Source organism: Lates calcarifer, linkage group LG11, assembly GCF_001640805.2.
Source record: "Lates calcarifer isolate ASB-BC8 linkage group LG11, TLL_Latcal_v3, whole genome shotgun sequence".
Lineage (NCBI taxonomy): Eukaryota > Metazoa > Chordata > Actinopteri > Centropomidae > Lates > Lates calcarifer.
In genome coordinates this window covers 2,850,380-2,878,084 of record NC_066843.1, presented here as the reverse complement: position 1 = coordinate 2,878,084, position 27,705 = coordinate 2,850,380, and the positions used below count along the sequence as shown (strand labels likewise).

Here is a 27,705-nt window from a genome sequence, read left to right as displayed (position 1 = left end):
CGTTCGGGTACTCTGCAGTCTTTTATTTCATACTCCTGTAAATTAAACCCACTTGGCAGCAGGAGTGTGACACACATGTCCCGGTTTGTGTTTTAAAAACACAGTCTGACATCTAGAGGCCGGATCACTCATCACATACAGGACACACGGCGTGTTACACAATCTCTACTCACTCGTGTCTGTGAGTTTTTAAAGCTTTTCTCACTGTAAAATCAGATTTAACAGATTCAGCCTCTAATAATACTGTATCCACGCCTGGTGATGCTTTTAAAAAGTTGTTTAGATTTGAGCAAACATTCTCCCAGAGTCACTGCACACAGCGTCATGTGGAAGGAATTCACAAATCCATGACATGACTGATAAAATATGATCTTTATTAAATAAAGTGAGACATAAATATACATATACACGACCACGTTTGTCCTAAGAATATATGCAGGTCACACCACATCCACACAATCAAAACAACTTAGAAAAGAATCTTTTATTTCACTTTTACTTTCTCCAAACAAAAAAATTTTTATGAGAATTAAACATTCACCTCCTTCACACTGATCTTGAATTCAAAAACACTGGATTCCTCTCCTGCAGCGTAATCCACTTCTCCTTTTGTTGTGTCTTTGATACTTTATAAATAAAATGTAGTATCATCATTATTATTATTATCTAATCCAAGTTTTCTGAATCCTCCAAACACTCACAGTTTTGGCAAAATGTGGATAAAAACACTGTTTCCATCATCATGCTCTGACCTCCACAAAGGTCTGAAAGGTTTCATATGTCATTTTTCTTCTGTCTAAAAATGACTACACAGATGTTTTATATATATATATACATTTAATAATTTTTATTTAATAAAAGTAACGGTCCGTTTTATTTGGTTTAAGCCTCATTTTTATGATTCATTTGTTAGATTTTGGTCAGATATTTTAACCTGATAAAGGATTTTAGTCATTAGACGTCTGGATCTGAAGTTATCAGAGAAACAAGCTGAGCAAACGTTCTCGCAGCCCCTCCGAGACGTCCTGTGGCCGCCGAATGTCATTAGAGAAACACAGATTTTTAATATGAAACGACTTTATTCAGTGTTTTTCATCAGATCTGTTTGTTTTGTAGAGGATCAGATCTCTGTGGATGATTCGGCTTCTAATTAAAACCTCCTGAACATCTGGACCTCAAATTATCAGAGGAACAAGCTGAACAAACCCAGTCCCTCCGAGTCGTCCTGTGTCCTCCAAACATCATTAGAAAAACACTGATTTTTAACATGAAGCTGCTTTGTTTTGTATTTTTACTGGTTTTAATCACCTGACCTGTTCATTTTGAAGAAGAGGAGACCTCTGTTGATAATTCGGCTTCTAATAAAAACCTCCTGAACATCTGGATCAGAAGTTATCAGAGAAACAAGTTGAGCAAACGTTAGTGGCAGCTCAGACGATTTTTAATGTGAAACTGCTTTATTCGGCTCCTGGTAAAAACCTCCCGAGTGACTGAAGGAATCCGCTTCCTATCATCTCCATCTTTTGTCATTGTTTTGATTGAGAGTCCCTCTGATGCTGGAAGTTTGTGTATTTATCCACATTTTGTGACTGTGAGTAGTTTTATCTTCCAGAGCTGATTAGTTGAGCCTCAGATCATCAGACTCACAGTTTTGGCTTCACCACTGGGACAGAAATGTCACTCGGAGGCCCTACAGCTTTACTGACCTGAGATCAGCTTTCTCTCTACGCCTCTCCAGGCCTGTATCCATTACACCGTGTAACTGTGTAACACACAAACTGGCTCTGGACCAACTACATGAACTCTGTCTACACCGCCTCCGCCGCCCGATGAGCGATCTCTTTGTTATCCTCGTCAGCGGAGGATTACCGCGCCGCATTTCTGCCATAACTCTGACAAGTACAGGGCATCAACACCTGCAGCACCCACTGTACTGCACATTTAGCTACTGTACTGTGTGTGCAGGGGCAGATAAATATCTTCACTGCCACATTGCAACAACAGAGACATACCTCTCATGCAACCATCATTTTTACATTTGAGACTTTTGCTACGTTGATAGATGGATCTAAACAACACTTTTCTGACTTTCCCAGATTCCTCAAATATTTCTTTATCCACCTGGAATGAAACATATCCCACCTGCTGCACAGTAAATCAGATTTTTAACCTGCTTTTCTCATTTATTTCGCTAAACAAAGATAGTGACACCTCCACATGACACAGCCCGAGGCATGTAAAGCTTTATTTAATTTTAATTTTTGAATGATTTCCTGATACTTTCAAGGACGTTTGCTTGAAACAACTGCATTTATTTGTTTGGTGCCAATTATAGGAAAGAGGAAATATATAGGGAATAAAGTTTGCAATATTAAATCTATAATGACTGAATATTTGCAGGGGTTTAAATCAAGGTTTTCCTTTGGGGAAATTCCAATTTTCAATTGTCAATTCTGGGAAACTTTCTAGGAAATTATTAGATAAATGGAAATCATCATTTATTGTTTGTCTATATTGATCTTATTTTCTTACACTGATCAAAATGAGCAAGAAGGAACAGTATTTCACTTCTGTTTATAATATTTCTGTGCCTAAACAACTTGAGACAGTAAAAATCTACTTTACTGTGCAGCTGAGTGAATATTTTTTAATTCCAGCTGCATAGAGGTTTCTTAGAGGAGCAGGCCTTTACAGTTTGTTAAACAACCTGCAGGGTTTTCTTCCATAGATCTGGTTTTATTTACCTATTGAGAGAAGACAGATGTTTACTGTGTATCCGTGTGTCAAATAAAATCATGCAAAAGCCTCAAATGTAAAAACCATGATCGCATCAGAAGCAGAAACAGGAGCTTTGTGTCAGTCCAAGTCTTTGTCTACATGTGTGTTTTCTCCCCCGGCGGCCATCTTGGCTCTGTCCTTTCCCTCGACAAGGTGCTGGTTGAATGTCAGTGTGAAACCGCTCAGTCAGACCTGAGTGACCAGAGGTTCTCTGAGGTAGAAGTTTATTCCCGTCTTATCTCCAGTCGCCTGTCCAGCGCAGAGTCCGGCCAGAAGAGTCCCGTTGAGCTGAGGACAGATGGTTTGCTGCCCGTACAGAGGAGCGTGATCTCCCATGCCCTCGTTCCCCTCGTCCGGTCCGTCCTCATCCTCCTCCTCCTCCTCGTTGTCGTCCTCTTTGTCCGTCTCCCAGAGCGACGTGGCGACGTGGTGGTACTCCGTCGTGTCCTCGCACTCCATCTCTCGGTGGTAGAAGTAGCTGAAGTTGGACACGATGACGGGCACCGGCAGAGAGATGGTGAGCACGCCGGCGATGGCGCACATGGAGCCCACCAGCTTACCCCCGACCGTCTCCGGGTACATGTCCCCGTAGCCCACCGTCGTCATGGACACCACCGCCCACCAGAAGGCCTCGGGGATGCTGGTGAACGCCGTGTCGGGGCTGTCCACCTCGGCGAAGTAGACGGCGCTGGAGAAGATTATGACGCCAATGAAGAGGAAGAAGATGAGCAGGGCGAGCTCTCGGAGGCTGGCCTTCAACGTCTGGCCCAGGATCTGGAGACCCTTGGAGTGACGGGAGAGCTTGAAGATCCTGAAGACCCTCACCAGCCTGATGACCCTGATGAGGGCCAGGGACACGGAGGGCTGCGCGCCCTTGTCCTTAGCCAGCTCCGTGCCGAGCGTGACGAAGTAGGGAATGATGGCGAAGAAGTCGATGGTGTTCATGACGTCCTTGAAGAAGTGCGGCTTGCTCGGGGCGCAGATGAAGCGCATGATGAGCTCGAACGAGAACCAGCAGATGCAGATCGTCTCCACGATGAAGAAGGGGTCCTGGAAGGGCGTGAAGCCGGGCGGGATCAAGATGGTTTCGTTGGCTATGGTGGGGTGAGGTATGGTGGTGTATTGCTGCAAAACAAAGCACGAAGGAGAAGGGGTTACAGTTGCGAAAAAATCTAAGCAGATGAGCTGAACAGACACTTTATATTCTGTCATGTGCTGTTTATAAAACATGAGCTGGACGGGGAAATATGAGAATAAAGGGGGACGGTGGGGAAGTAGTAAATAGCACCATGGAGACGAGTATAAACAGAGAGAAAACAGGGATGGAGTAAACAGCAGGAGGACAGAGGATAAGTGAGAAGAAGCAATTATTATGAAAGTTTGTCCTCAGCACATTTGGAGTATCACATCTGTCATCAGTGATACTGTGCTAACTTTCCTCTCCTCTCCATTTTCACTCCCTCCACCTCCGACGGCTTTATTTTTCCCTCACGAACTTTCATATAAATCAGTTTCTCTATATTTAAACGCACAAAAAACATTACGTCCATGTGACTCCGGGGGTTTGCGTTACACACCCAGACACCGGCACGACCCAAGCATTTGACACTTTAACCCGGCTGCTTGTTTTTTTCTGGGAAGTAGGTGCAGGTTTTAGATGATTGGGCGTTAGTGTCTTTTAACAAGTTAGATAGAGTTACTGTGAGCGTTTGATGCAGCACATATTGTCCCTGACTCTGTGTATTTATATGTTTTTATGTTGCCTCTCTGTCCAGCTGCCTCATGTCTTCTTCATACGCAGCACAAACTGCTTGCAAATCCAACAAAATTCATCTTAAAAGGTCCAAAAAAAGGCAGATAATTTCATTTTCTTTGCTGGTGTTTTGAGATTTCTGCAGTGCCCTGGTTACCTAGAGGTTAAAGGTTAAACCTTTTCTACATGGCACCAGTTTCTGGACGCTGTAATTGCTTCACCTGTTTCTTCTGGCTGTGAAGAGAAACTTTCCTAATGTGATTTTTAAAGTCCCAGTCCTCGTTTTGTGAAAAGATGCAAGCTCAGCTACAGCGAACATGATGATACAGTGGACTGAGTCAGTCAAATCAAACAGGAATCTTCAAGTTTCAGCTTTAATAGTGTGGAATTCTCTGTTTTTGTTCCCCCAGCAGTGTTTCCTTGCTGATCTGCAGTGGAGGAACAGGAACAAGTGGCAAATACCCATTTGTTTTGTCTTAGAGTGGATTTTTGTGCAGAAAGAGGACTTTGAATTTTGTCCTCCCATCGCTTATATTTCAGTCGCCTTAGGAGTGGATCACCTCTGGGACAGGACAGTGACAAAGACCAGTTTTGTTCTTGTTATATACTGCACATATTGGCTTGGGAGCTTGGTTTTAAGACAGACTTGGATAAAAGTCTGGATAAAAGCCACTTCCCATCTCTCTCCTGCCATCTCCCCATCGCCCAAATCTCTAGTAAAGACCAGAAAAATGCCTAGAAATACTTGAAAAAGACAGTATTTCCAATGGGGAACTGCTGGCAGTGGATTATCAGGAGTAATATCTCTGTGTTTCAGATGTTTTTCTAATAATTTAGGACACAAGCAGAAATCATATCTGCAGAACTAAATCGAGGTAAACGAGTTCAGTGAGAAAATAATCATTTTTGTAATTTGGATGAACTTGCTTTTAGTCCATAACTTGTAACACTTTAAGTCCCCATATTTAGCATTTAATAACGGAAATCAGGACAATGTAAAACTTCTAATGTGTTTTACTACACTGTTTACAGCAGCCTCACTTACAGGTGCCCACAGGAGGAGTTATGAGTGTTTAAAAATACTTTAATAAACACTTGTATCTGCTTACAACCAAATTATAGTGAGTTCTAAAGCATTTATGACATGTGTCTGTAGAGATTAAAGGTGCTAAATGGGGGACTGAAAGTAGAGTGTTAGCATTGTTAGCTTCAGGAGCTAAGAAACCAGATTTAGTTTGTTCGATTTCCACCGTCTGCTCAGGTGAGTGATTGTGTGGGGACGTCTGTGCATGTAGGTTTAGGTTTGTTTGTGCAGCGTCCAAAAGCGTCAGATGCTGTGATCGTTATGTATCTATGTATGGGAGTAACGGAGCAGCCGCGGTGCTGATAGGGAACGTAAATCCAACGCCAACCTGAACCCCCCCACCCCCAGAATCCTCCTCGTCTCCAGGCGACCGGAGAGCACACCGAGGCTAATTTCATTTTCGCGGCGGTCATCAGAAAAGCTGATCTTCCAGCCTCTTTTCCAAGCCGTTTTCAGTGCGTCGCCTATGAGTCACAGAGTTTATTAATACAGACGTTTCGTTTATGTGTTGATGTGCTCTCAGTGTTGTCCTTCCTCTATATATAGACCTTTAGATCTCTAAGGGGTAACGTGAGACAAGCTCATCTCGTTTCTTTCGCCTCTCTCTACCATTAACTCCCTCGACTCGATATCTCTCTTCTCAGTAACTTTTGAAGTATCCACTCCGTCTAAATGCCTCTCCTGCCCTCTCTTGTGTTTTTTTTCCCCTGCTCTCCTCATCTCCTTCATTCCTTCCCCTCAATCTGAGTGGATCGGATTTAACGACAAGTCCAAAATAATCTCGGGGAAACCTCGCCCTCGCCTTCTCCTCTCCTTCTGCTTCTCTTTACTCTGAACTTTGTCAGGTTTCAAGATAAAGACCTCAAGATCTGGTTTGTGTTCTGCCAAGGTGACGCCTGTCAGCACCTGTTGTGCCTCTATGTTCACCTCATCACTTCCTGTCAGTGTTAACCTCTCTTCTCTTTGCGCCCTGTCAGCCTGTCACTCATCTGCTTGTCTTGACTCCATCTTCCAACTGCAGCCTCTTTGTTTCTCCCCTATCAGATCACGAGTGGCTCTTGAATGTGTCATCACCCTCCTCACCTCCCGCAGCTCCTTCTCCTGCCTGAACTCAGGCAGAGTCTCCAGGCAGAAGATGAGGATGGAGATGACAATGACCATGACGCTGATGATGGCGATGATCCGGGCTCCGCTGGACGACTCCGGGTACTCGAACAGCATCCAGAGGCGCCGCTGCAAGTCGTTGGCGGGTAAAGGCCTCTCCTCCTCCTTGGGGAAGCCCTCGTCCTCCTTGAAGCGGTCGATGATCTCCTCCCCGAGTTCGTAGAAGCGCAGCTCCTCCAGGAAAATGTCCAGGGGGACGTTGGCGGGCCTCCGCAGCCTCCCGCCCGACTGGTAGAAGTACAGGATGGCGTCGAAGCAGACGCGGCTCCTGTCCAGGAAGAGCTCGTTTCTCAGGGGGTCGAAGTAGCGGAGGCGGCGCTCGGGGTCGCCCAGCAGGGAGTCCGGGAACTGGGCCAGGGTGCGGAGCTGGGTCTCGTAACGCATCCCCGACACGTTGATGGCGAGGCGCTCGGTCAGAGCCCAGCCACTCCTCCACTGGAAGCGACGGTTCTCCCTCCGGACCTCCCTGCTCCGCTCCTTCACGCCGTTCTCCTTCTCCAGCTTGTTGTGTTTGTCTTTGGTCTTCTTGTCTTCATCACCGACCTCCTCGGCCTTCAGTCCCTCTGCCTTCCCTCCTCCTCCTCCTTCTGTACCTCCTCCCTTGTCTTGATTATCCATCTTTCAGTCTTTGATTTTCTTACTTTTCTCGCCTCTTTGCTCTGAAGAAAACAAATCAAGGTTAATCTGGCGTTAAAAAGAAGAAACAGCGAGGAGAAACATGAACAAACTGACGTTAAAAAGTAAGAAAACAGTGTTAAAAATCACAGTTTCTGTGCATAAAAATCAAATATTTGAGTAAGATTACACATTAGTTCATCAGTTACACAGCTTCCCAATAAGATATCATTACTATCTATTATATTACACTCAGTTTCCAGTTTATTAGGTACAGCCCTGCAGTAAATCCTCCCTTCATGAAGGTTATAATGTTTATTTTTTGTTGAAACTGATTCAGAAAGGTGTAAATTAAACTCTGTCCTGTTTCTGTTATTTTGTCCACCTTATTTACATTAATAAAGATGGGTTTAAATAACGGAAACACCAACAGCATCGCACACTACATCCTCCAGAATGATCATACAGTTGAATTAACTTGTGTCTAAAACATTTGACCATAATAATCTTCACGAAAGGAGGATTGTTGTTGTTTGGTTTCAGCTTCAAACTGAGCGTGAAAATCAAATCCTCACCTCTTGTTTTTCCTCTGTGAGTTCAGCCTGGCAAAGAACGAAGAGAAAGACATTTTATGAACTTATGTAGATTGAATTATGTAGAAATTAACATGAGACATGAGGAAATAATAAAAAACACAAAGGGAACTGTTAGAAAAAAGCTGAATTAGTTGGAAGATTTCCTTAATTTTTGCATCTTTTTGTAGATTTTTCAGCAAACTCTTCATGCATTTTACTGGAAATCTCATTTTTTTATTATGCTTTCTATGCACACATGCAGTCCGAACCAGACCAGCCTCCTCCTCCTCCTCCTCCTCCTCTCACCCGAGCCAGAGCTGCTGCCTCCAGCTGATCACACCCTCCACAGAGCGACCATGGTTCTCCTGCTGCACCTCCACCTGCAGGTCCCTGCCGGGGCCGATCCTTTACTCCGTCTGAGGCAGTTTTCTCCTCTTCATCATGAGGGTTCAGACGGCACAACCCCTCCTCCTCCTCTCTCCCACCTTCATGTGTCACGTTCAGGAGCAGCAGGAGGCGGAGGAGGAGGTGGGGGCAGCCTCCAGGAGCTGTTACGGTGTTAAACTGCAGCCCCGGGGTGAAGTTAAGATAGTTAAGCTTGTTTGTAGGTCACTCACTGTCTTCACTTTGCTCTCTCTCACGCTCCGGGGGGAATGCTGTCGGGGCCGAAATTTAATCTTTGACCCCTCTCCTCCTCCTCCTGCACTCCTCTGCCCCCAACAGCCCTTTCCTGACTGAAAATGTCAACCTCTGAAACCCCCCCTCACACACACACACTCTTCCTTAAACACACCACCCATGTTTGCATGCATGTGTGCACACGACCTCGAACAGGCCACAGACATATGGTGAGTATTTTCCCTCGGTTTCTGTCTCCACGTCGCCTCTGACTGTTTTACAGCTCTGCTGTCATCATCTATTTTGAATTAGGACATAAATCTGACTGTGGTTTTTGGCTGAATTTGTCCACTAATTTAAAACGGAGCAAATAAAACTTGTTCCGAAACTTGACCTCGTCAGACCGCTCTTCATTTAATATTAAATATAAATCTGGACATCTGTGGTTATTTTAGACACATCATGAAGTCTTAACTCAAGCATCTCTGAGCAGCTCTGTGCAGAAAAACTACAATTCCCATTAGCAGACACCTTCGCAAATGTTGCATTCAAGTACTCCCAAGTAAATTCCTCTTTCTGACTTTTCCATTTTCTGCTTCCTCTGCAACATTTACTTGTCAAACACAGTCACTGGTTCCTTAACAGATGAGGGTTTTATATTTAAAAAACATAAAACAAGCCTAGAAAAAACAAAGCACTGTTGAAATTTAAGGGACCAGACTCCATTGACAAAATCAGGAATTTTACCGAGCAGAACACAGGAGCTGCTGGAATACTTCCTGCCACCATCTGTTAGTTTGTTTGTGTTGTTCTGTGACTTTCAGCAGTGGAAGAAGTATTCAGATCATCTACATGAGTGAAAGCACCACACGACAACACAAAAAAACTGCAGCTGTATTCCAGCGGCTCCTGTGTTCTGCTCGGTAAAATTCCTGTTTTTGTCAATGGAGTCTGGTATTGATTTATAGAGATGTTTCTGGTTAAACAAAAAGGATCTGACTCTTTAAGAAAAAGCTCTGTCTCTGTAGGAATCCTGACTATAATGTTGTCAGTCTCTTATTATAACAATCTGAGCCTGTCAGTGGCAAAAACAAAAAACTTTAGTGGACGTACTTTAACGTGAATTTTTCTTATTCTAAAGATTTTTGCCCCTATCAACCATTTACACCCGAAAACATGCGGAACTAAGACCCAGTTTCAAAAATCCCGGAGTTATTAATGAAGTTATTTGATTTCCAATTTTCCCGAAAGCACCTGAAGGCAGCAGAGCAAACCCCATGATTTTTTGAGGAACTTTGAACTTCACACAAACTTGACAAACGGACGTGATTTGAGAAAGTGGGTGAGAGATTGGAAGGAGATTTAAACCTGCTGCGACACATTAAAGCAAATTTAACAAAAATAATAATCATAATAATATTTTTATTATCTGTTCCTGCTGTTCCTGTGTGGCAGGTATCGCTGTTTGACAGCGGCGCAGCTCTGCGGCGTTTTACGATCCAGGCACCAACAATGTCTCTGCGCTACCACAACAAAGTGGCTGTTGTCACCGGAGGATCCAAAGGCATCGGCAGAGGGATCGTTAAAGTGTTCGGTACGGTGGTTTAACGTCTGCGCTGTGTGTTTGTGTGTGATCAGAGCAGGAAGTGGCGCATTAACTCCTCTGCATCTTTCGTTTTCAGTGGAGAACGGCGCTAAAGTGGTGTTTTGTGCAAGAGGAGGTGAGTGTTATTGATTTTATTCATCTTTATTTCGCATTTAAGTCAGTTTTCATTCAGAAAATGCAACTAAACATCGCGTGAGTTTGATTGATGTGACTTTTAATTGATGCATCTGAGCACCGGAGACGATTTAAACCTAAAAATCTGACTTTAATGTCTGAATTCACCTTGATTTGATGTATTTCAGGTGCAGCAGGTGAGGCTCTGGAGGCGGAGTTAAACAAAGCAGGGCCGGGGTCATGCACTTTTGTCTCATGTGACATCTCCAAAGAGGAAGACATCAAGGTAGAGTTTTTACTGTCTGATCACAGGACCTGTAACTCAGATTATCATCACCTGACTTCACCTCAAGACATCAGAGAACATGAGTTATTTGACAATTAAAGATGAAAAATATTTACTTTAATTCACATTTAAAGGGGCTTTTCCTCATCAAAATGTCAACATTTGTGTTTGACATCAGGTTATTTTCTCACAAATACAAATATAACACGATAACAAAATAAAAACTGCTATTAGAGACTGTTCAATATGAGTGAAAATATAAAGGTTTACAGGAAATGCAGCTCAAAGTTTTTCACAAATTAAGAAATAGAGAAATAATATAACAACACAAGAAGAGGAAAGATTTAAATGACAAAAATTAGAGGAATTAAGATGAAAAACTAAAGTAAGACAGTGATAATGAATAAAAATCTTTATATATAACAGCAAAACCAACAATTAACATTATTTTTCTTTTTAAAAAGTCACTTCAGTGTGAATTTTAATTGATTTCATTTGTTTTATCTCTTTGTGAAACACTTTAACGACCTAAATCTGATTATTATAAACTGTAATCCTTCAAAATAAAAGCACCAGCTCTCGATGCAGCAGAACTGAGCTCCACTCGGCTCCGTGTGTTTGCTCTTCTGGGAGTAAACTGGTTTCTGCTGCAGCTCTTTTGTCACTAACTGGTTCCTCTGGTGTGTTTGTGTGTGCAGAGGTTGATCTCCGTCACCGTGGAGCGTCACGGACACATCGACTGTCTGGTCAACAACGCAGGCTGGCGTGAGTCTCACTCTTTGTTTTCTCTCCCTCTTTGAACAGAGAAGGACGACGCTTTATTTCTTAAATCTGTCTCCTCAGATCCGCCTCATAAACCCACCGACGACACCACAGCCGAGGAGTTCAGAGACCTGCTCAATCTGAACCTCGTCAGCTACTTCCTGGCCTCTAAAGTAATGTTTTCTCTGTGTGTGTGTGCACATGGAAAACTTATTTATCTAATATCTTATCTGAATCAATTTAAAAAAACTCACATCAAATTCAAGCTCAAAGTTCAACTGTCCAATATTAAATTAGTTAATTTTTAATATTTGCTTTAAATAGACTGTGAAATTAAGACACGAAAAGATCAATTAATCGAGCCTGAGTCCTGTTATCAGGGTTAGATCAGGGTGTGCAGGTCTTCTAAAAGTCTTAAAGACACTGAATTTAGTTCCTCATAAAGACTCAAGAAGTCTTAAACTTCATTTACAAAGCTCTTAAATATGTTTTCTAGCCTTTCATATGTACTAATGCTTCTTATTAAATGTTTTCTATTTGATTTTTAGCAAAAACTTGCTGGAAAATCTCCAATATTTTATTTAAAATTCACCTGTGGTCCTTAAATAATGTTAATCAGTGGAGTTTTTGTTATGTACAGGAAGAGAGGAGGGACAGAAATGTGATATAAATCCATGCACTTGGTTGGTGTGACCATGAAACTGGTGTTAAATTTCATTTTAATGCCATTTTCAAACGTTTTAAGTTTGATTTTTGCAGAAATTCTGATCTAAAGTTTTTTTTAATGACCTGAAGACTCCACAGTTCATCAGTCTTCAGTTTCTTATTAATTAAAGTTGTTCCGTCCTTGTTTCGCCTCCTCAGACTCACCTGTATGTACAGAATATAGGATCTTTGATCTGACAGGAGGTCTCACTCTCTCTGCAGTTTGCGTTGCCGCACCTGCGGCAGCGGCAGGGTAACATCATAAACGTCTCCAGTCTGGTGGGAACCATCGGGCAGAGGGACGCTGCGCCGTACGTCGCCACCAAGGTGAGTGACCTCATCACGCTGCGTCAGCTGTGCGAGAGCGGAGAGAGAGACTGTAATGGCGTCTGTTCTCTACCAGGGGGCGATAATCTCCATGACAAAGGCAATGGCTGTGGACGAGAGTCGCTTCAACGTGAGAGTGAACTGGTGAGTTTAAGTGATTTCACCATCATCACGTGATCAAAACGTTTCAGTCATAGTGATAATTAATCAATCTAATTATTTATTTTACTTATATTTAGTGACGTAAAGGTATCAAACAATAATGTAAAAATACTCCATTACAAAGAAAAGAGATCCTCAAAATCCTATTAAAGTAAAAGTAAAAAAGTAATTAAGTATTTTCAGCGTGTTAAAAAGTTTCTGTGACTTATATTTTGTTTTAAACAACATCATTAGATCAGTGCATCAGAGTGTGAGCATTGTTTTTCTGTTGGTGGAGCTGGTTTTAATGTTAGCTTAGTGCTGCAGTTTCCAACCCTGGGGTCGGGGCCCTTTCAGGGGTCACAAGATAAATCTGAGGGGTCGTGAGCTGATTAATGGAAGAGGTAAGAAGAAAAACAAAGTTCTGCTGCTTGAGTTTGCAGCAATTTTTGTGACTTTTTGGATAATTTAGCTTCTTTGTGGTGGAGTAAGATACGATAGTTTCCCCTGAAATGTAGAGGAGTGCAAGTATAAAGCAGCATATAACGGAAATATTCAAGGAAAATACAAGTATATCAAAATTATACAGCACTTGAGTAAATTTACTCAGTTACTTTGAATAATAAAGCACAAAGTTGTGCAACAAAATGTACAAAAACTGATGTAAAACTGAGAAAAACAAGTATTATCTTCACTTTTTTTGCTGTAACCATTAATTTTTATAAAAATTATTGTTTAAAGCATCATAATAATTTGATCATTAATCATTTCAACACAAGTCTACAGCAGGAAAATAATACTGAGAAGATTTACAGCTGTTTACAACATCAGAAGAGTAGAATTACTACAAAAATAAAGAGTAAAACCAAGACTTTAGAGATCACCCATCATTCTCTGGACTGACTCTTGCTCATTATTTTCTAATAACGTGTCGGACGTGTGTTGTGTTGCAGCATCTCTCCGGGTAACGTGATGACGCCTCTGTGGGAGGAATTAGCGGGACAGACTCCAGACGCCGCTGCCGCCATTAAAGCAGGAGAAAACGCTCAGGTGAGTTTTAATTACAGGGAACACGGGAGCAGAACAACAGAGAAGATGGAAGACGTCATTTCCACATCACAACCCTGATGTTTTCTTCTCACCCACACCCACTGAAACCATTCATTTCTGCTAAAACTGGAACCAGTAAAGACTCTGTGTTTCAGCCTGAAGCGACTCCATCTTTGTTGTGTTAATGCAGTCGCACTGTTGTGTCTCTATTGGGTTGTAAATGTGAACACCTTTGTCTCTTCAGCAGGGTGTTAACACTGACTCTTGAAGGAGTTTCTGCAAACTGGAGCTTTGTTTTTCATCCCCTCCTGGTCTCCTCTACTTCTACTAGAGTCTCAGCTTGCACTTCATTATTCATAGCGGAAAGATGTCGAATAACTGACATGATTGTGCGATAAAATAACAATTATATGCAACTTTTGCATTGGTATCCCATTTAAAATCATTGCACGTTTAAATATGTCTTAGTTCTTGAAGTGCATTGACATTTTCTAGTAATTTATTTCAGTGTAACTAGAGGAGGAAAAGAACAATGGCTTATTATTTTAACAGTTTCTTTCCTCTTGTATTTCCAGTTGTGCAAGAAGTGATAATAAGAGGATGAGAAACTAAATATTACGCCTACGAGGCATGAGGAAGTTTGTGGGTTTCCCTTCTGTAAATCTGCATTTTTTTGCATGGAGTTTGGTGTAGGGAAAAAAAGCTTTAAGGAGCAGTGAAACCACAAACGTGCACCACACAGGAATGTGAAAATCACATGTTTCCCTCTCAAACAGCTGATGGGTCGTATGGGGACGGAGGCCGAGTGCGGACTGGCCGCCCTGTACCTCGCCGCCGACGCCACCTTCTGCACCGGGATCGACCTGCTGCTCAGCGGAGGGGCCGAACTCAACTACGGATTCAAGAGCCAGATCCCGTCCTGACCTCAGTCCTCCTCATGGGTGTGGAACAGCTGATTAATGTTGTTTAAAGCAGATTTTACTCGTGTTTAAATGTGCAGGTAACATTACTAAGATGAATCCTACATTGTTTTAATACAGTTCAGTTAATTAAAGTGTAATTTCATTCATTCAGAGCTGGGTTTGGCTAGTAAGCATAAAATTTTGGCATCCAGGCCAAACTGTAACAGGACCTGGTCCCCTCCCCGCTGACCCACCAATCAGCATCCCCCTGTTTGACCTCGAGTAACCTCCCCTCCTGTGTCTGCTGGTGTCCACCAATGATATGTCCCGCTTCTGTCACGCCTCTCATGACTTTCTGAATGAGTTGATAGAACCAGTTAAGTAGATTTTATTAAAGTAATTTTCCCCTGTTACATTTTTGTGTCTTTATACAGAACAGTCGAGGTGGCGTTAAATTATTTGTCCGTTAAAATAAAAATAAAATATATAAAATAGTAATAAGCGGTTTAAAATATAGATTAGCTGCTGTAGGCCAAGGTTTCTGGTTAAGGATTATTTCCCTGAAAGACATTTTTATGTGTGGGAGGTTTCTGACTTCGCCGCCGTGTCGTATTTCAAAGCGGAACTCAAGTTGACTTTGAGGCGAGTTTTTGTTTCCGCACGAACGCATTAACCTGGTTTGTCTTCGTTACGTAGCGGAGATGGCAGCTCTGCGGACGGTGAGTTCATTGACCGATGTTTGTGTGCTGTTTATTATCTGTTTACACAGACTCTCTTTGGTAAATGATTCACTTTAAATGCGCGATAAGACTCCTGATAATGACCGAGAGAGGGAGAGATAAACTCGGCTGGTTTACACGGACTGATGGGTCTGTCCCCCCAGCACCGACGGGTGAAAAACAATGCGGCATGCGAAGGGCAATAAACCAAACCTTCGTTCAGAAAAGTGAAAACTAAGTTTTTATTGCTTATCAGCCAGAATTTACCTCTCGGAAAAAATGACTCCAGGTCTTCTAGAAATCTCCCAAGTTCTGATACAAAATTCGGCTGATCCCCAGTCAAATAAATTACGGCTTTTATCAATGAAATTAAAATTTTAAGTAACCTAACTTAACGCGGTGTTGGTAGTCGTTGGTAGACAAACAATTTAGAGTTTCAGTTTTTAATACATGCTTTGGTAAATCAGCTGTATGTCGGATTAAATAACACATCCTACTTACACTGAAACAGTCATGAGTTGGTTAATGTGTTGTGTAAGATACGTAATAAGTAAGTGTTCCTTAAATTTGTCGGATTTGTTAATGGTCTGGTGCGAGGCTTGAAGGCAGCATCTACCTTCTCATGGGGGATTAAGATCTTTTAGTAGAGTAGTAGTATGCCGAATTGAATAACATATTACACTTAAACTGAAACAGACATGATTTTATGTATGTGTCGATGTGTAAGCTACATCATAAGAAATTGTTCGTTAAATTGTCAGATTTATTTATGGAGTCTGGTGCGAGGTAGAGGTTAGCGTCCATCCTTCACGAGGGATTAAGATACATATGTTTAGGACATGTCAAGTGTTTGATGTTACAATGTTATGGCCATTCTGTGTATTTTGTAAAAATCAAATTAGCTAACTCACTTGCGTTGCCGGCTAGCTCAGATGCTAGCTGGTGTTGATGCTAGCATTTGCTAATTCATTTGTAATTTCTCTCCAAGCTGTGGCTCAAACTGAACAAAAACTGGGTAAAAAAGTTGATGCATCATGTTACACGTGCGTGTCACGGACGTTACAGCAAAATATAAATATATTTGCACACATTAGCGGTCGCAATAAAGGCAGAACTTGCATCATCCATTCAACAACATGCAACACAGAGCTTCTGTGCAACTAGTTGTAGGAGTTAATAGGAGTGTGTGTGTGTCCCTGCTTCTATTTACAGTAGAGCCTTTGGCACCGACCGTCTCCTCCCAAGCATGTGTCACTAGCTACATACGGTGTGAACTGTAGAGGAGATGATTGGTGCAGAGTCACACACACCCACAAAACACAACACGCAATGTCAGACATGGTGTCCTTGTGTATTCCCAGGGCTGCAGATGTTCTACAGCTTCATTACTTTTTGCCAGGTGTACCTAATAATCTGAGTGTTGCTGACTTCCACAGTGACTGAGCTGTTTTGTTGTGTTTGTTTTGCAGGCACTCCATGCACGGCTCGTTCAGGCTCTCCCCTTTTCCATTAGCTCGCTGCGGTTTGCCAGCTCCTTTAAGGTAATGAGGGAAATCATTAACGTTTTCTTTCTCACCAGGTGAAGTCTGACTGTACCTGCCTGCTTTATAGATTATTATGCAAAGAAGGAAGTTTTTTTACTTGGACAACTTGTCTAGAATTTAAAGTTTTGTTTCCCCTCTGTCTTTCTGTCACCCTCTGCCTGTTAATTCAGTTTAATTGAACTTGATTAATTGTGTCTAATTGACCAGAATCTGTGTAACACACCACTAATTGTTCTTTTAAAGCATGCTCTGTCAATAATAATGACTTTTTAAAAAAACAATCACTGTACTCGTCGCCTGCTCTGCTCTCGTCCCGTCTACTTCTTTTTCCCTCGCTCGCCTCCCTGTCTCCATCTCAGGCCGCAGACATCAGCATCGAAGCGCAACGCAGCATGCAAGCCGAAGCCCGACCCCTCCTCCCTGGTGTTTGGCAAACAGTTCTCCGACCACATGTTGACCATCAACTGGTCGGAGAAGGACGGCTGGGAGGCGCCTCAGATCAAACCTTTCCAGAACCTGTCGCTGCACCCTGCCTGCTCAGCCCTGCACTACTCCATAGAGGTGAGAGAGGAGAGCTTTTGTTGTTGTTTTATTCATTTTACTGTTGGTTTCTTTCACCAGAAACATAGCTATATATCACTACCAGACTCCATTGAGAAAAACGGCTAATTTTACCAAGCAGAACACAGGAGCTGAAGGAATACCGCTGCCTTGATTTGTCAGTTTATGTGTCACTGTGTGATTTTCAGCAGTGGAAGAAGTGTTCAGATCTTTTACATGAGTAAAAAATACCACACAATAACACAAACAAACTAACAGATCGAGGCCACAGCTCCTGTGTTCTGCTCTGTAAAATTCCTGTTTTTGTCAATGGAGTCTGGTACTGATATACAGCGACGTTTCTGGTCAAACAAAAATGATCTTACTCTTCAATAAAAAACTGTCTCTTATAGAAACAATCTCCTCCAAAGATTTTTGTTCCTATCAATCATTCACACACTAAAACATGGGAAAACGGTTCAAAAACACCACAGTTAACGTTTAGTGATCTAAATAATTATTTTCTTTGTCATTTAATCTGCTAATTATCTTTTCGATATTCCAAAGACATTCAGTTTACAGTTCTATTAAACAGATAAAACCAGCAGAAGCTCACATTAGAGAAACTAAAACTACAGAATTTAGACAGATTTTCACTATTTTTGTTCAATAAATGACCAAAATGATAATTCAACTATCAAAATAGCTCCTGCTTATCAGTCTTGTCACTTGGCAAATCATTTTACCTATTACCATCATTTATCATCACTGGCTCTATGTATTATTGCAGCGTCTCCTGTCCAGAAAAAAGTAAAAAATACTGCTGTGTTTCTATGTTTTCTCTCCAGTTGTTTGAAGGCATGAAGGCTTTCCGTGGCGTCGACAACCACATCCGCCTGTTCAGACCCATGCTGAACATGGAGAGGATGCATCGGAGCGCCGACAGAAGCTGCCTCCCCGTGAGTTTTTCTACCTCAACTCCTCCCTAAAACGGTGCATGCTGTGTTGATTTGATGTCGTTACAAACGACCAGTTTCTCTGACAGTTAGTTTCCTTCTGAAAAAAGCCTCTAAAACAGGACTGAGACTCTAAATCCTCGACTCTAGAGCTGCATAAATAAACTTGTAGAAGTCATACTGGACTGTTTCATGCTGACACGTTTCAGACCGACACAGCTCCTCGTCGTCCTGCTGCTGTCTTAAATTCCTCTGCTTCTCTCAGCTCGTGGAGTCGGGCTAGGTTTCAGTACAGACCGACGTTGCGAAGCTGTTACATAACAGCTTGGCAACAGTCTCACTACAGAGTTAATACTTCATCATGGAGGCAGGACACAGTGGAAAATATTAAATCACTACATAAGCTCTGAGTCCTGTCACTGCAGGAAAAACATCAAATATTCCTCACTTATTAATGAATAAAGATTTGTTGTAAATGATTGATTCTCATGCAAACAGCCCACCACCGTTATTATGGTTTATGTAAACTAGAACCACGTCGATCAGTCAATTAATCGATTAATCAGTGGACAGAATATGTTTGAATAATCCTAAATTGCAAAAATACTGTAGGAACTTTAATATTTAAGGGTTTCAAGAGGGTTTATACAGTAATCAACATATATAAGTCTATGATTTGTTTTTGTGAGAGTGTATTCAACCGTATATTCAACAACTCATTTCTAAACCCCGTAAGTAAAGAGTCGCTGGTGAACGTCCTCGTCTTTTTCTTTCTTCGTAGTTGTTTGATAAAGGCGAGCTGCTGGAGTGCATCAGGAAGCTGGTGGAGGTCGACCAGGAGTGGGTCCCCTACTCCCAGGACGCCAGCCTCTACATCAGACCCACCTTTATAGGAACTGAGGTGAGCTTTAGCACCAGTGAACGAAAACAGAGCGCCACTCTTTGACTGGTTTGAGAAGAACTGTATTAAATTCACTTTGTGTGGTATTGAAAAGTCTTTAAGACGACTGACTGACTTCCTGCTTCTTCCTCCAGCCGTCTCTCGGCGTGTCTCGGGCAGGAAAGGCTATGATCTTCGTCATCGTCGGCCCCGTGGGACCCTACTTCGCCACGGGGTCCTTCAACCCAGTCTCTCTGCTGGCAGACCCGTCGTTCGTCAGAGCTTGGAGAGGAGGCGTCGGGGCTTACAAGATGGGAGGGTGAGTTCAATGTCTTTTCATTCTTTTGAGTTCAGTGCTATATGTCACTACCAGACTCCATTGACAAAAACAGGAATTTTACCGAGCAGAACACAGGAGCCGTTGCCTCGATGTATTAGTTTGTTTGTGTTATTGTGTGGTATTTTTACTTATGTAAAGGATGTGAACACATCTTCCATCTCTGAATGTCCCCTAGTAACACTAACTGGCCAAGGCAGGGCTATTCCAGCAGCTCCCGCGCTCTGCTCCATAAAATTAGTGTTTTTGTCAATGGAGTCTGGTATTGAAATTTAGCGATGGATCTTACTCTTTAATTAAAAGGTGTATCTCTGTAAGAATCCTATCCATAATGCTGTCAAAGACTTAAAATAACAATCCGAGCGTGTCCATGGCAAAACTTTGACTGGAGTTATCCTTTAAGAAGCCTGAAATGGTCCGTCACTGAAGCAGGGTCAAATCTGTGCCAAAAAAACAGAGAAGGGAACAATAGAGCTTTTTCAAGACATAAGTTTTGTCTTGTCATAACAGGAAAAGCACAAGGTATTAATGTTGAGATGTTTAGGACTGGTTGGACTTGTCAAACATAGGTTGATTTGTGGAACAGAGCCATCTCTTATGATGTTACACCTGTGATTGTCAAAATGTCTGCCGAGCTGTGTTTCACCTTGTGATAAAGATCCAAAATGGAATGAGGTTAGACGTGCAAAATCTATCTCACAACAGGAAGACACTCTTTCTCCTACTTGAAATAAAATCTTTATTCAACAGACAAGGTTATTAAAGTGCAGATCCCTCCAGTTTTTGCTCTGCAACTACCACTGGTGCTCCTTAATCTCCACTCATTCCACACAGCCTGTAATCACAGGCCTGCCTCCACATGACTCTACCACCTGCTCTGCTCCAGTGTGCGATTACATAACACCCACTCGACTCGACTAAGCCAATAAAATCTGCTCTCCACCCATCAAACGGCAAGGATACACTTCAGCTATCACGCCTGATTTAGCAGCAGCAGCAGCAGTCACAGGATTGCAGGACGGCTGGCCTGTTTGTATAATGTGCTTTTACGTGTATGTTGAAAACAACCAGTTTTGGAGTCCTGGCTTTTAGTTTCAAACATTAGTTCAGTATAAAGAGTTTTTTTTAGCTCCTTTAAGATACATTTGCTTTATTCAGCACCAGTATCTGTGATATAGTAATGTTTTAAAGTGTGACTCTTGATGTCAGGTTTTTTAGGCTAACCCGGAAGTTAGCATCACCCTGGTTTCCTCCTCAAAAGCCAATGGGAAAAGTCAGTGGGTTTTGGATTATTGCAGAAAATAAGCTCTTTGACAAATAAAAGTTTATGTTACTTAAACGTTCTGTTCACAGATGAACACCACTGTTATGATTTTTAAAGTCTAAATACAATCGTCCAGAAGCAAAAAGCTAATGCTAGGCTATAAAGGAACGACACCACGATCGCATGATTACGACGTCACCACCACTAAGCTTCCAACCTGTCATTTATTTTTAGCTCTGAGCTCTTCTACAAAAGCCTTTCTTCTTAAAAAGTTAGTGAGTAGAAACACAACGAGGCTGTAAAGGTGGACTGGTGAGTAGATCGGTTCGGCGTCATGACGTCGACGCTCGTTAGCAACCGCCATTTTTCAGAGACGTTAGAGCTTAAAATCATGAGTGGTGTATTTTCTGACGTGTTTTGTGTCGTAGAATAAAACGTGATAATGTCTTGAGTTTGTGTTAAAACCACAGACCGTATTTCAGACATCTAAATAAAAAGCTATTGACTGTGGGATGAGGGAACCGGGAGTGCTGAAACGCTAACGTATTTCCAGGGGGTGGCGTTCTCCTCCTGTCCACTTCCGGTCCGTTACCGTTCTTCCGAAAATCTGAGCGTAAGTGTCCCACCAAAACAAGTCCCTCCATCTCTGTAAATTATTGAAAGGGACAAAAATCTTCGGCATCAGTGCCTATCGATCACTACCAGACTCCATAGACAAAAACAGGAATTTTACCCTCCAGGACACAGGAGCTACTGGTATACCGCTACCTCCATTTGTTTGCTTGTTTCTGTTATTATATGGTTCTTCTACCTCCGTAATGAATCTGAACACTTCCTCTAACACTGAAAGTCATACAATAACACAAACTAAACTAACAGATGGAAGCAGTGGTATTCTATGTGTTCAGCTTGGTAAAATAGCTGTTTTTGTCAATGGACTCTGGTAGCGATATATTGTGATGTTTCTGGTTTGACAGAGTGACTCATCATTTTAGTCTTAACTGTGACTTACATTGTTCATTGTTCATTGTAAGCCCTGCAGTCACAAGGATGTATTTTCTTTCCCAGAAGTCATGGTGGAGCTGGATATATCTCACTTCTTGGCAAGAGTTGGACAATTCACTGAAAACATAACACTGTGTTTTATGTGTTCAAGTATGCGCAGCAATAATCAAGTGACATTTATTCACAGGTTCCTTCCTTATCAGCTCAAACACTCATCTTTGGGCGTTGGTTTGGTGTCATAAATAACAAGAAATACACCTCCACCTCTGTTAATTTACAGCGTCTCTGTAGCTCGGTACATCGCTAAATTCTCCTGATATTTTGTGTAAAACATTTTATGCTTTGACCCAAATAAAGAAACGTAAACATTCAGCAAGTACATGTAGAGCACAGGAGAAACTTAAGCAAACACCAAAGCCTGCTTTCTGTTGATATGACTGTGTCTATGTGTGCTGAGTTTATTTTAACCAGCCGTCATCCTTATTTCCAGTAACTACGGCCCGACGATAAGTGTGCAGAACGAGGCGGTGAAGCGAGGCTGTCAGCAGGTCCTGTGGCTCTACGGGGAGCAGGAGGAGATCACCGAGGTCGGCACCATGAACCTCTTTATCTACTGGACCAACAACAAAGGAGGTCAGACTCTGAAACAGTTTTTGTGGACATTTTCTGTGACTGAAGACATTTATAGGCAAAGAATATTGTTTTCGGAGTTCCATTACAACAAATATCTTCTATTTCTATGTCTATTTTCTCATATTTTATTCCTAATAACGTGACGAAAATTAATTTTTTTATGGTTGTTAACAGTATTTTCTAATTTATGAAGCGATAAAAAGAAAAATTTAAACAAATTAGCACATATTCAATTAGACAGTGCCTCATTTGCATATTTAAACATAACATTTTATTGATTGTGATTGTGTGTGTGTCTGCAGAGAGAGAGTTAGTGACTCCTCCTTTGGATGGCATCATTCTCCCAGGAGTCACCAGACAGTCTCTGCTGGACCTCGCCAGAACCTGGGTAAGACGAATTGTCTGTTTTGATAGAATTCAACTGAAACTGAAGCTGAATCTTTCCCACATGTACTAACTGCGCTCCCTGAAATTTCAGTGTAGCTGTAAATAAGATAGGTACAAAAAATCTTTGGAATCGGTGCATACTAATCACTACCAGACTCCATTGACAAAAACATTTTATCAAGCAGAACACAGGAGCTGCTGGAACACCACTGCCTCCATCTGTTAGTTTGTTTGTGTTATTGTGTGACTTTCAGTGTTAGAAGAAATATTCAGATACTTTACATGAGTAAAAGAATACACAATAACACAAACAAGCAAACTGATTGAGGCAGTGGTGTTCCAGCAGCTCTGTTGTTCTGCTTGGTAAAATTCCTGTTTTTGTCAATGGAGTCTGGTGTAGTGACGTTTCTGGTTGAACAAAAATGATTTTACTCTTAAATAAAAAGGTCTGTCTCTGTAGGTATCTTATCCTTTACTGATGTCATAAGGCCCAGGTTAAAATGAAGTAGGAAAAACAAGCTTATGTGTGTTAGTTAACTGACCCATCAGCTCCCTCTGCTGACTGATATTTATGTTCAACCGTGTGGTTTTTAAGAAGTTTATCGTCTCACCTTTGCATTTTTCTTGTCAATTCTTTGTTAATTTGACATCTTAATGCCTTAAATAAAAAAATATTAATTAACAACACACAGACTCACAGATACTTCTTTATTTTAAAGGGTCACAAGCAAAAAAAATATTCAAAAACACTCCGTAAAACTTCCATCCCATCCTGATGTCCGTTGTTTTCTGTGTTTCCAGGGTGAGTTCAAGGTGACGGAGCGTACGATGGGGATGAAGGAGCTGCTCAGCGCCTTGGACGCTGGGAGGATCATGGAGGTGTTCGGAGCAGGGACGGCCTGCGTGGTCTGTCCTGTCGGCAGCCTCCTCTACAAAGGAAAGGTAGGAAGCTCAGGTCTTTGATTTCAAGTTCATGTCCTTGTTCAGACCTGGTTCTGATTTGACACAGAATGACCCTCTTGTTTTCTCTCAGACTTACCAGATCCCGACTATGGCGAATGGTCCAGATCTGGCAAAGAGGTTCTACAAAGAGCTTACTGATATTCAGGTAAGTGCGCTAATGCTAATGCTATTGCTAATGCTACGTGCTCAGCATCCATGCACACAACATGTTAAAGCGAGCTTTACATGTTGGCAGCACTGAGATTTTTATTCATGATGTTTTGAAATAAAATCTGTCTTCAGATAGCGATAAAACATTTTGCAATTAATTTCAAGATTAAAGGATAACTCCAGGGTTTTTTAACTGGGATCTTACAGCTCAGAGAAACAGAAACTAGATCATTTTTACATTTTTGTTTAATAAATGACTGAAATGATTGTTCAACTATCAAAATAGCTCCCGATTAACTTTATATTGCAGCTGATTATTAATTTTATATCTTCTCACAGTGCAGCTTACAGTAACATTTTCTGCTTTTTAAAATTTATTTCTCTTTCCTCTCTCTTTCCTTGTCGCTCTTGCTCTCTTGCCTCACCCAGTATGGACGCAAACCAAGTGATTGGGCACCACTCGTCGTTTAAACGGCCATTTTGCACATGCCAGTTGTATCAACAGCTAGTCCCATTCCAGATGGGACAACCCTCCCCTTCTTCCCTTCCCTTCCTCTCAACCCACTAATGCACTCCTGCTTATTTACCAACCTGAGGAGACAGACGCCTCTCTCTGTCGGTCTTCTCAGGTAACTTTTACAGATGTCCCTTTCTGTGTGGACTTGCATAGGAATACGATTGGTGGTTGAATGTAACAGCTTGCTTTGGAAAGCAATATTAACAACATTATGCAATGTTTTGACTTGACGAGACCCCTAACCTGGAGGTTGCAGCTGTCATTGGAAGGAAAAAAAAAAACAAACGCAAGCAAATTGATGATCAAACTGTAACAATTTTAAACAAAATAGGCACAAACTGTAGCTATATAGGACTTAAAGGGTAACTCTGGTACTTTTGAATCCGGGCCTTATTTTCCCATGTTACTGAGTTTGATAAGGACAAAAATCTCTGGAATCAGTGCAGTATTGATCAAGAACGGTGTACCTGACAACTGCGAATAGTTGCTGTAATGTAATCCAAAATATGTCCATTAAAGTGCTTGTTTTCACCACTAACAGGTTCAGATTGTTATTATAAGTATCTGACAAAATTATGGATATAATTCCTGCTGAAAAAGACTTTTTTTTAATTAAAGAGTAAGATTCTTTTAGAAACGTCACTATATACACTACCAGACTCCATTGACAAAAACAAGATTTTTACCGAGCAGAACATGGAAGTTGTTGGATTAACGCTGCCTTGATTTGTTTAGTTTGTTTGTGTAACTGTGTGGTACTTTTACTTATGTGACGGATCTGAATACATCCTACGCCACTAAAGTCACACAATTTAAGAGAGAAACTAACCGATTGAGGCAGCAGAAGTTCAACAACTCCTGTGTTCTCTTCTGTAAAATTCCTGTTTTTGTCAGTGGAGTCTGGTACTGATATATAATGATGTTTCTGGTTAAACAAAGAGGATCTTACTCTTTAATCAAAAGGACTATTTTTGTAGGAATCATATCCATAATGTTGGCAAACACTTACAATAACAATCTGAGACTAGAAACAACCACTTGAGTGGACGTTTGCCCATCAGATTAGATTACATTGCAGCAGCTGTTCATAGTTCCTAGCACACTGTTCTTAACCAACGCTGCACCAATTCCACAGATTTTTGTCAAAATCAATCATTTACATCTAAAAAAAACATGGGAAAATGAGGCCCAGATCCATAAATACGTTATCTTTTAACATTTTTAATAGTACTGTTTCTCATCAACAAGTGCATTAAAATGTATTTCATAACAGAAAATACTTATATCAACGGTTACCTGTACTACTTGCAACAAACCTGTGGTGTTTTTTTCTGAAAACTTATTAACTGTTACATGTGAGTAGTTGAAATTGGAACGTGATTACCTGTAAACACATCATAGGACTTTGTTACTGTTGTGTACGTAATGATCTGAGAGAGTATTGCCGTAGTTTTCATGGGGCCATGTCACTTTGACACCAGAGTTTGCACTGACCTTGGTTAAATGTAAGGTTACGTATCTGAGTGTGACTCAGCTTTTTAGAGAGGGAACACAAACAGTTTTTATGTTTTGTTTGTTATGAATACGACTGCACAAAAACTAAAGATTGAGATTAAAAGAGGGGAGGTCGAAGTGAACTTCTAGTGTGCACAAACGGTAGGACAACGCTGTAAAAAAGAAGGACTGTTAGATGCTGGCAGTTACTCCTGCACTAGTTACTGTGTAATCATTATGAAAACAATGTATAGTAACAAATAGATTGTGTTTGTTATTTTAGAGGTTTTTAAATTATTTTTTTCCCCTCGTCTTGATGTGAAATTAGGTCGACTGTCTTCCAAAGTACTTGGCTGTGTTACCAGTGTTTTTGCTGTATTCTGGGCTTCATGTCCTTCCTTTGCTGGTTTTCCTCTCTTTGAATGTATTTTTATTTTTACACACAAACTGTACACCTGTCCCTCTCTCTTCTGTCTAAGTGCCTGACCTTGGTCTGTTAGCTTGTTGCTGTCAGCTGCTGTTTTGTTTTTCCAGTTTGTGCACTAGGGGATTTAGCTGGATACTTTAAAAAAATGTCAGTTTAGTTTTTTTTTTAATGTGCTGTTACTTGGGTGTTATGTTTTTACATTAAACCTCTTACACGAGTTACATGAGTCTCTTTTTTGTGTGATCACATACTCTAGTACAGATTACATCAGGTGTGGGTTTGGGTTAGGGTTAGGGGGCCACACTAAGTACTAAGTGACCCTAAGTGTAACCCTAACCCTACTTTTAAGAGTAACCTTAACAAAAATATCAAAAAAGGCATTAAAAACTTTCAGAAAACTTCATAATCTACTATGGTGTAAGGGTAACACCTTGCTATATTATGATGTTATTGACCATTTTTGACACCTTATTATACTATGACATTTTTTTCATATTTTTGACACCTTATTATACTATGACATTTTTTGACCGTTTTTGACAACTTGCTGTATTAAGACATCTTTTGGTCATTTTTGACAACTTGCCATATTATTATGTTTTCTGACCGTTTTTGACGGTCTTGCTATACTATGACATTTTTTGTGACTATTTTTAATGCCTTACTATACTATGACATTTTTTGACCATTTTTGACAACTTGCTATATTATGACATTTTTTTGACCATTTTTGACGCCTTCCTTTACATTGACATTTTTTGACCGTTTTTGGCAACTTGCTATATTATGATGTTTTTTTTGACTGTTTTTGATGCCATACTATACAATGACATTTTTGACCATTTTTGATGCCTTACTATACTATGACATTTTTTGACCATTTTTGACGCCATACTATACTATGACATTTTTTGACCATTTTTGGCAACTTGCTATATTATGACATTTTTTTGACCATTTTTGGCAACTTGCTATATTATGACATTTTTTTGACCATTTTTGATGCCATACTGTACTATGACATTTTTTGACCATTTTTGACGCCATACTATACTATGACATTTTTTGACCGTTTTGACATTTTTTGACCGTTTTTGACAACTTGCTATACTATGACATTTTTTGACCATTTTTGGCAACTTGCCATATTATGATGTTTTTTGACCATTTTTGACGCCTTCCTTTACATTGACGTTTTTTGACCATTTTTGACGCCTTCCTTTACATTGACATTTTTTGACCATTTTTGACAACTTGCTATATTATGACATTTTTTGACCATTTTTGACGCCATACTGTACTATGACATTTTTTGACCATTTTTGACTGCCATACTGCTATACTATGACATTTTTTGACCATTTTTGGCAACTTGCTATACTATGACATTTTTTGACCATTTTTGACGC

At 41.0% G+C, this 27,705-nt stretch overlaps 2 protein-coding genes across 4 annotated transcripts; one reads left to right on the top strand and one right to left on the bottom strand.

The window, feature by feature from the left end:
- Positions 1 to 353: 353 nt before the first annotated feature.
- kcna7 (potassium voltage-gated channel, shaker-related subfamily, member 7) lies at positions 354 to 8,424 on the bottom strand. Its single transcript, XM_018672167.2, has 4 exons — positions 8,276 to 8,424; positions 7,970 to 7,996; positions 6,699 to 7,438; positions 354 to 3,903 (listed from the first exon to the last, which is right to left on the bottom strand). Exons 3-4 carry the CDS (start codon positions 7,395 to 7,397, stop codon positions 2,965 to 2,967), a joined length of 1,638 nt encoding a protein of 545 aa, XP_018527683.1. The 5' UTR covers positions 7,398 to 7,438; positions 7,970 to 7,996; positions 8,276 to 8,424; the 3' UTR covers positions 354 to 2,964.
- Positions 8,425 to 8,760: 336 nt separating this feature from the next.
- Positions 8,761 to 26,517, top strand: LOC108880595 (branched-chain-amino-acid aminotransferase, cytosolic). 3 transcript variants are annotated; one of them, XM_051074054.1, is made up of 19 exons: positions 8,761 to 8,817; positions 10,043 to 10,181; positions 10,270 to 10,308; positions 10,496 to 10,593; positions 11,292 to 11,358; positions 11,437 to 11,528; positions 12,283 to 12,387; positions 12,464 to 12,531; positions 13,482 to 13,578; positions 16,669 to 16,761; positions 17,125 to 17,304; positions 18,132 to 18,242; positions 19,021 to 19,140; positions 19,275 to 19,438; positions 22,216 to 22,358; positions 22,661 to 22,746; positions 23,547 to 23,687; positions 23,779 to 23,853; positions 24,288 to 26,517. In XM_051074054.1, the coding sequence occupies exons 1-19, from the start codon at positions 8,776 to 8,778 to the stop codon at positions 24,327 to 24,329; spliced, it is 1,902 nt and encodes a 633-aa protein (XP_050930011.1). In that variant the 5' UTR covers positions 8,761 to 8,775; the 3' UTR covers positions 24,330 to 26,517. The 3 variants fall into 3 exon arrangements, with proteins under 3 accessions (XP_050930011.1, XP_018527684.1, XP_018527686.1); XM_018672168.2 differs by lacking the exons at positions 8,761 to 8,817; positions 10,043 to 10,181; positions 10,270 to 10,308; ... (4 more) ...; positions 12,464 to 12,531; positions 13,482 to 13,578 and adding an exon at positions 14,508 to 15,199 and having other exon boundaries at positions 16,669 to 16,740; positions 17,103 to 17,304; XM_018672170.2 differs by lacking the exons at positions 8,761 to 8,817; positions 10,043 to 10,181; positions 10,270 to 10,308; ... (4 more) ...; positions 12,464 to 12,531; positions 13,482 to 13,578 and adding an exon at positions 14,508 to 15,199.
- Positions 26,518 to 27,705: the final 1,188 nt, after the last annotated feature.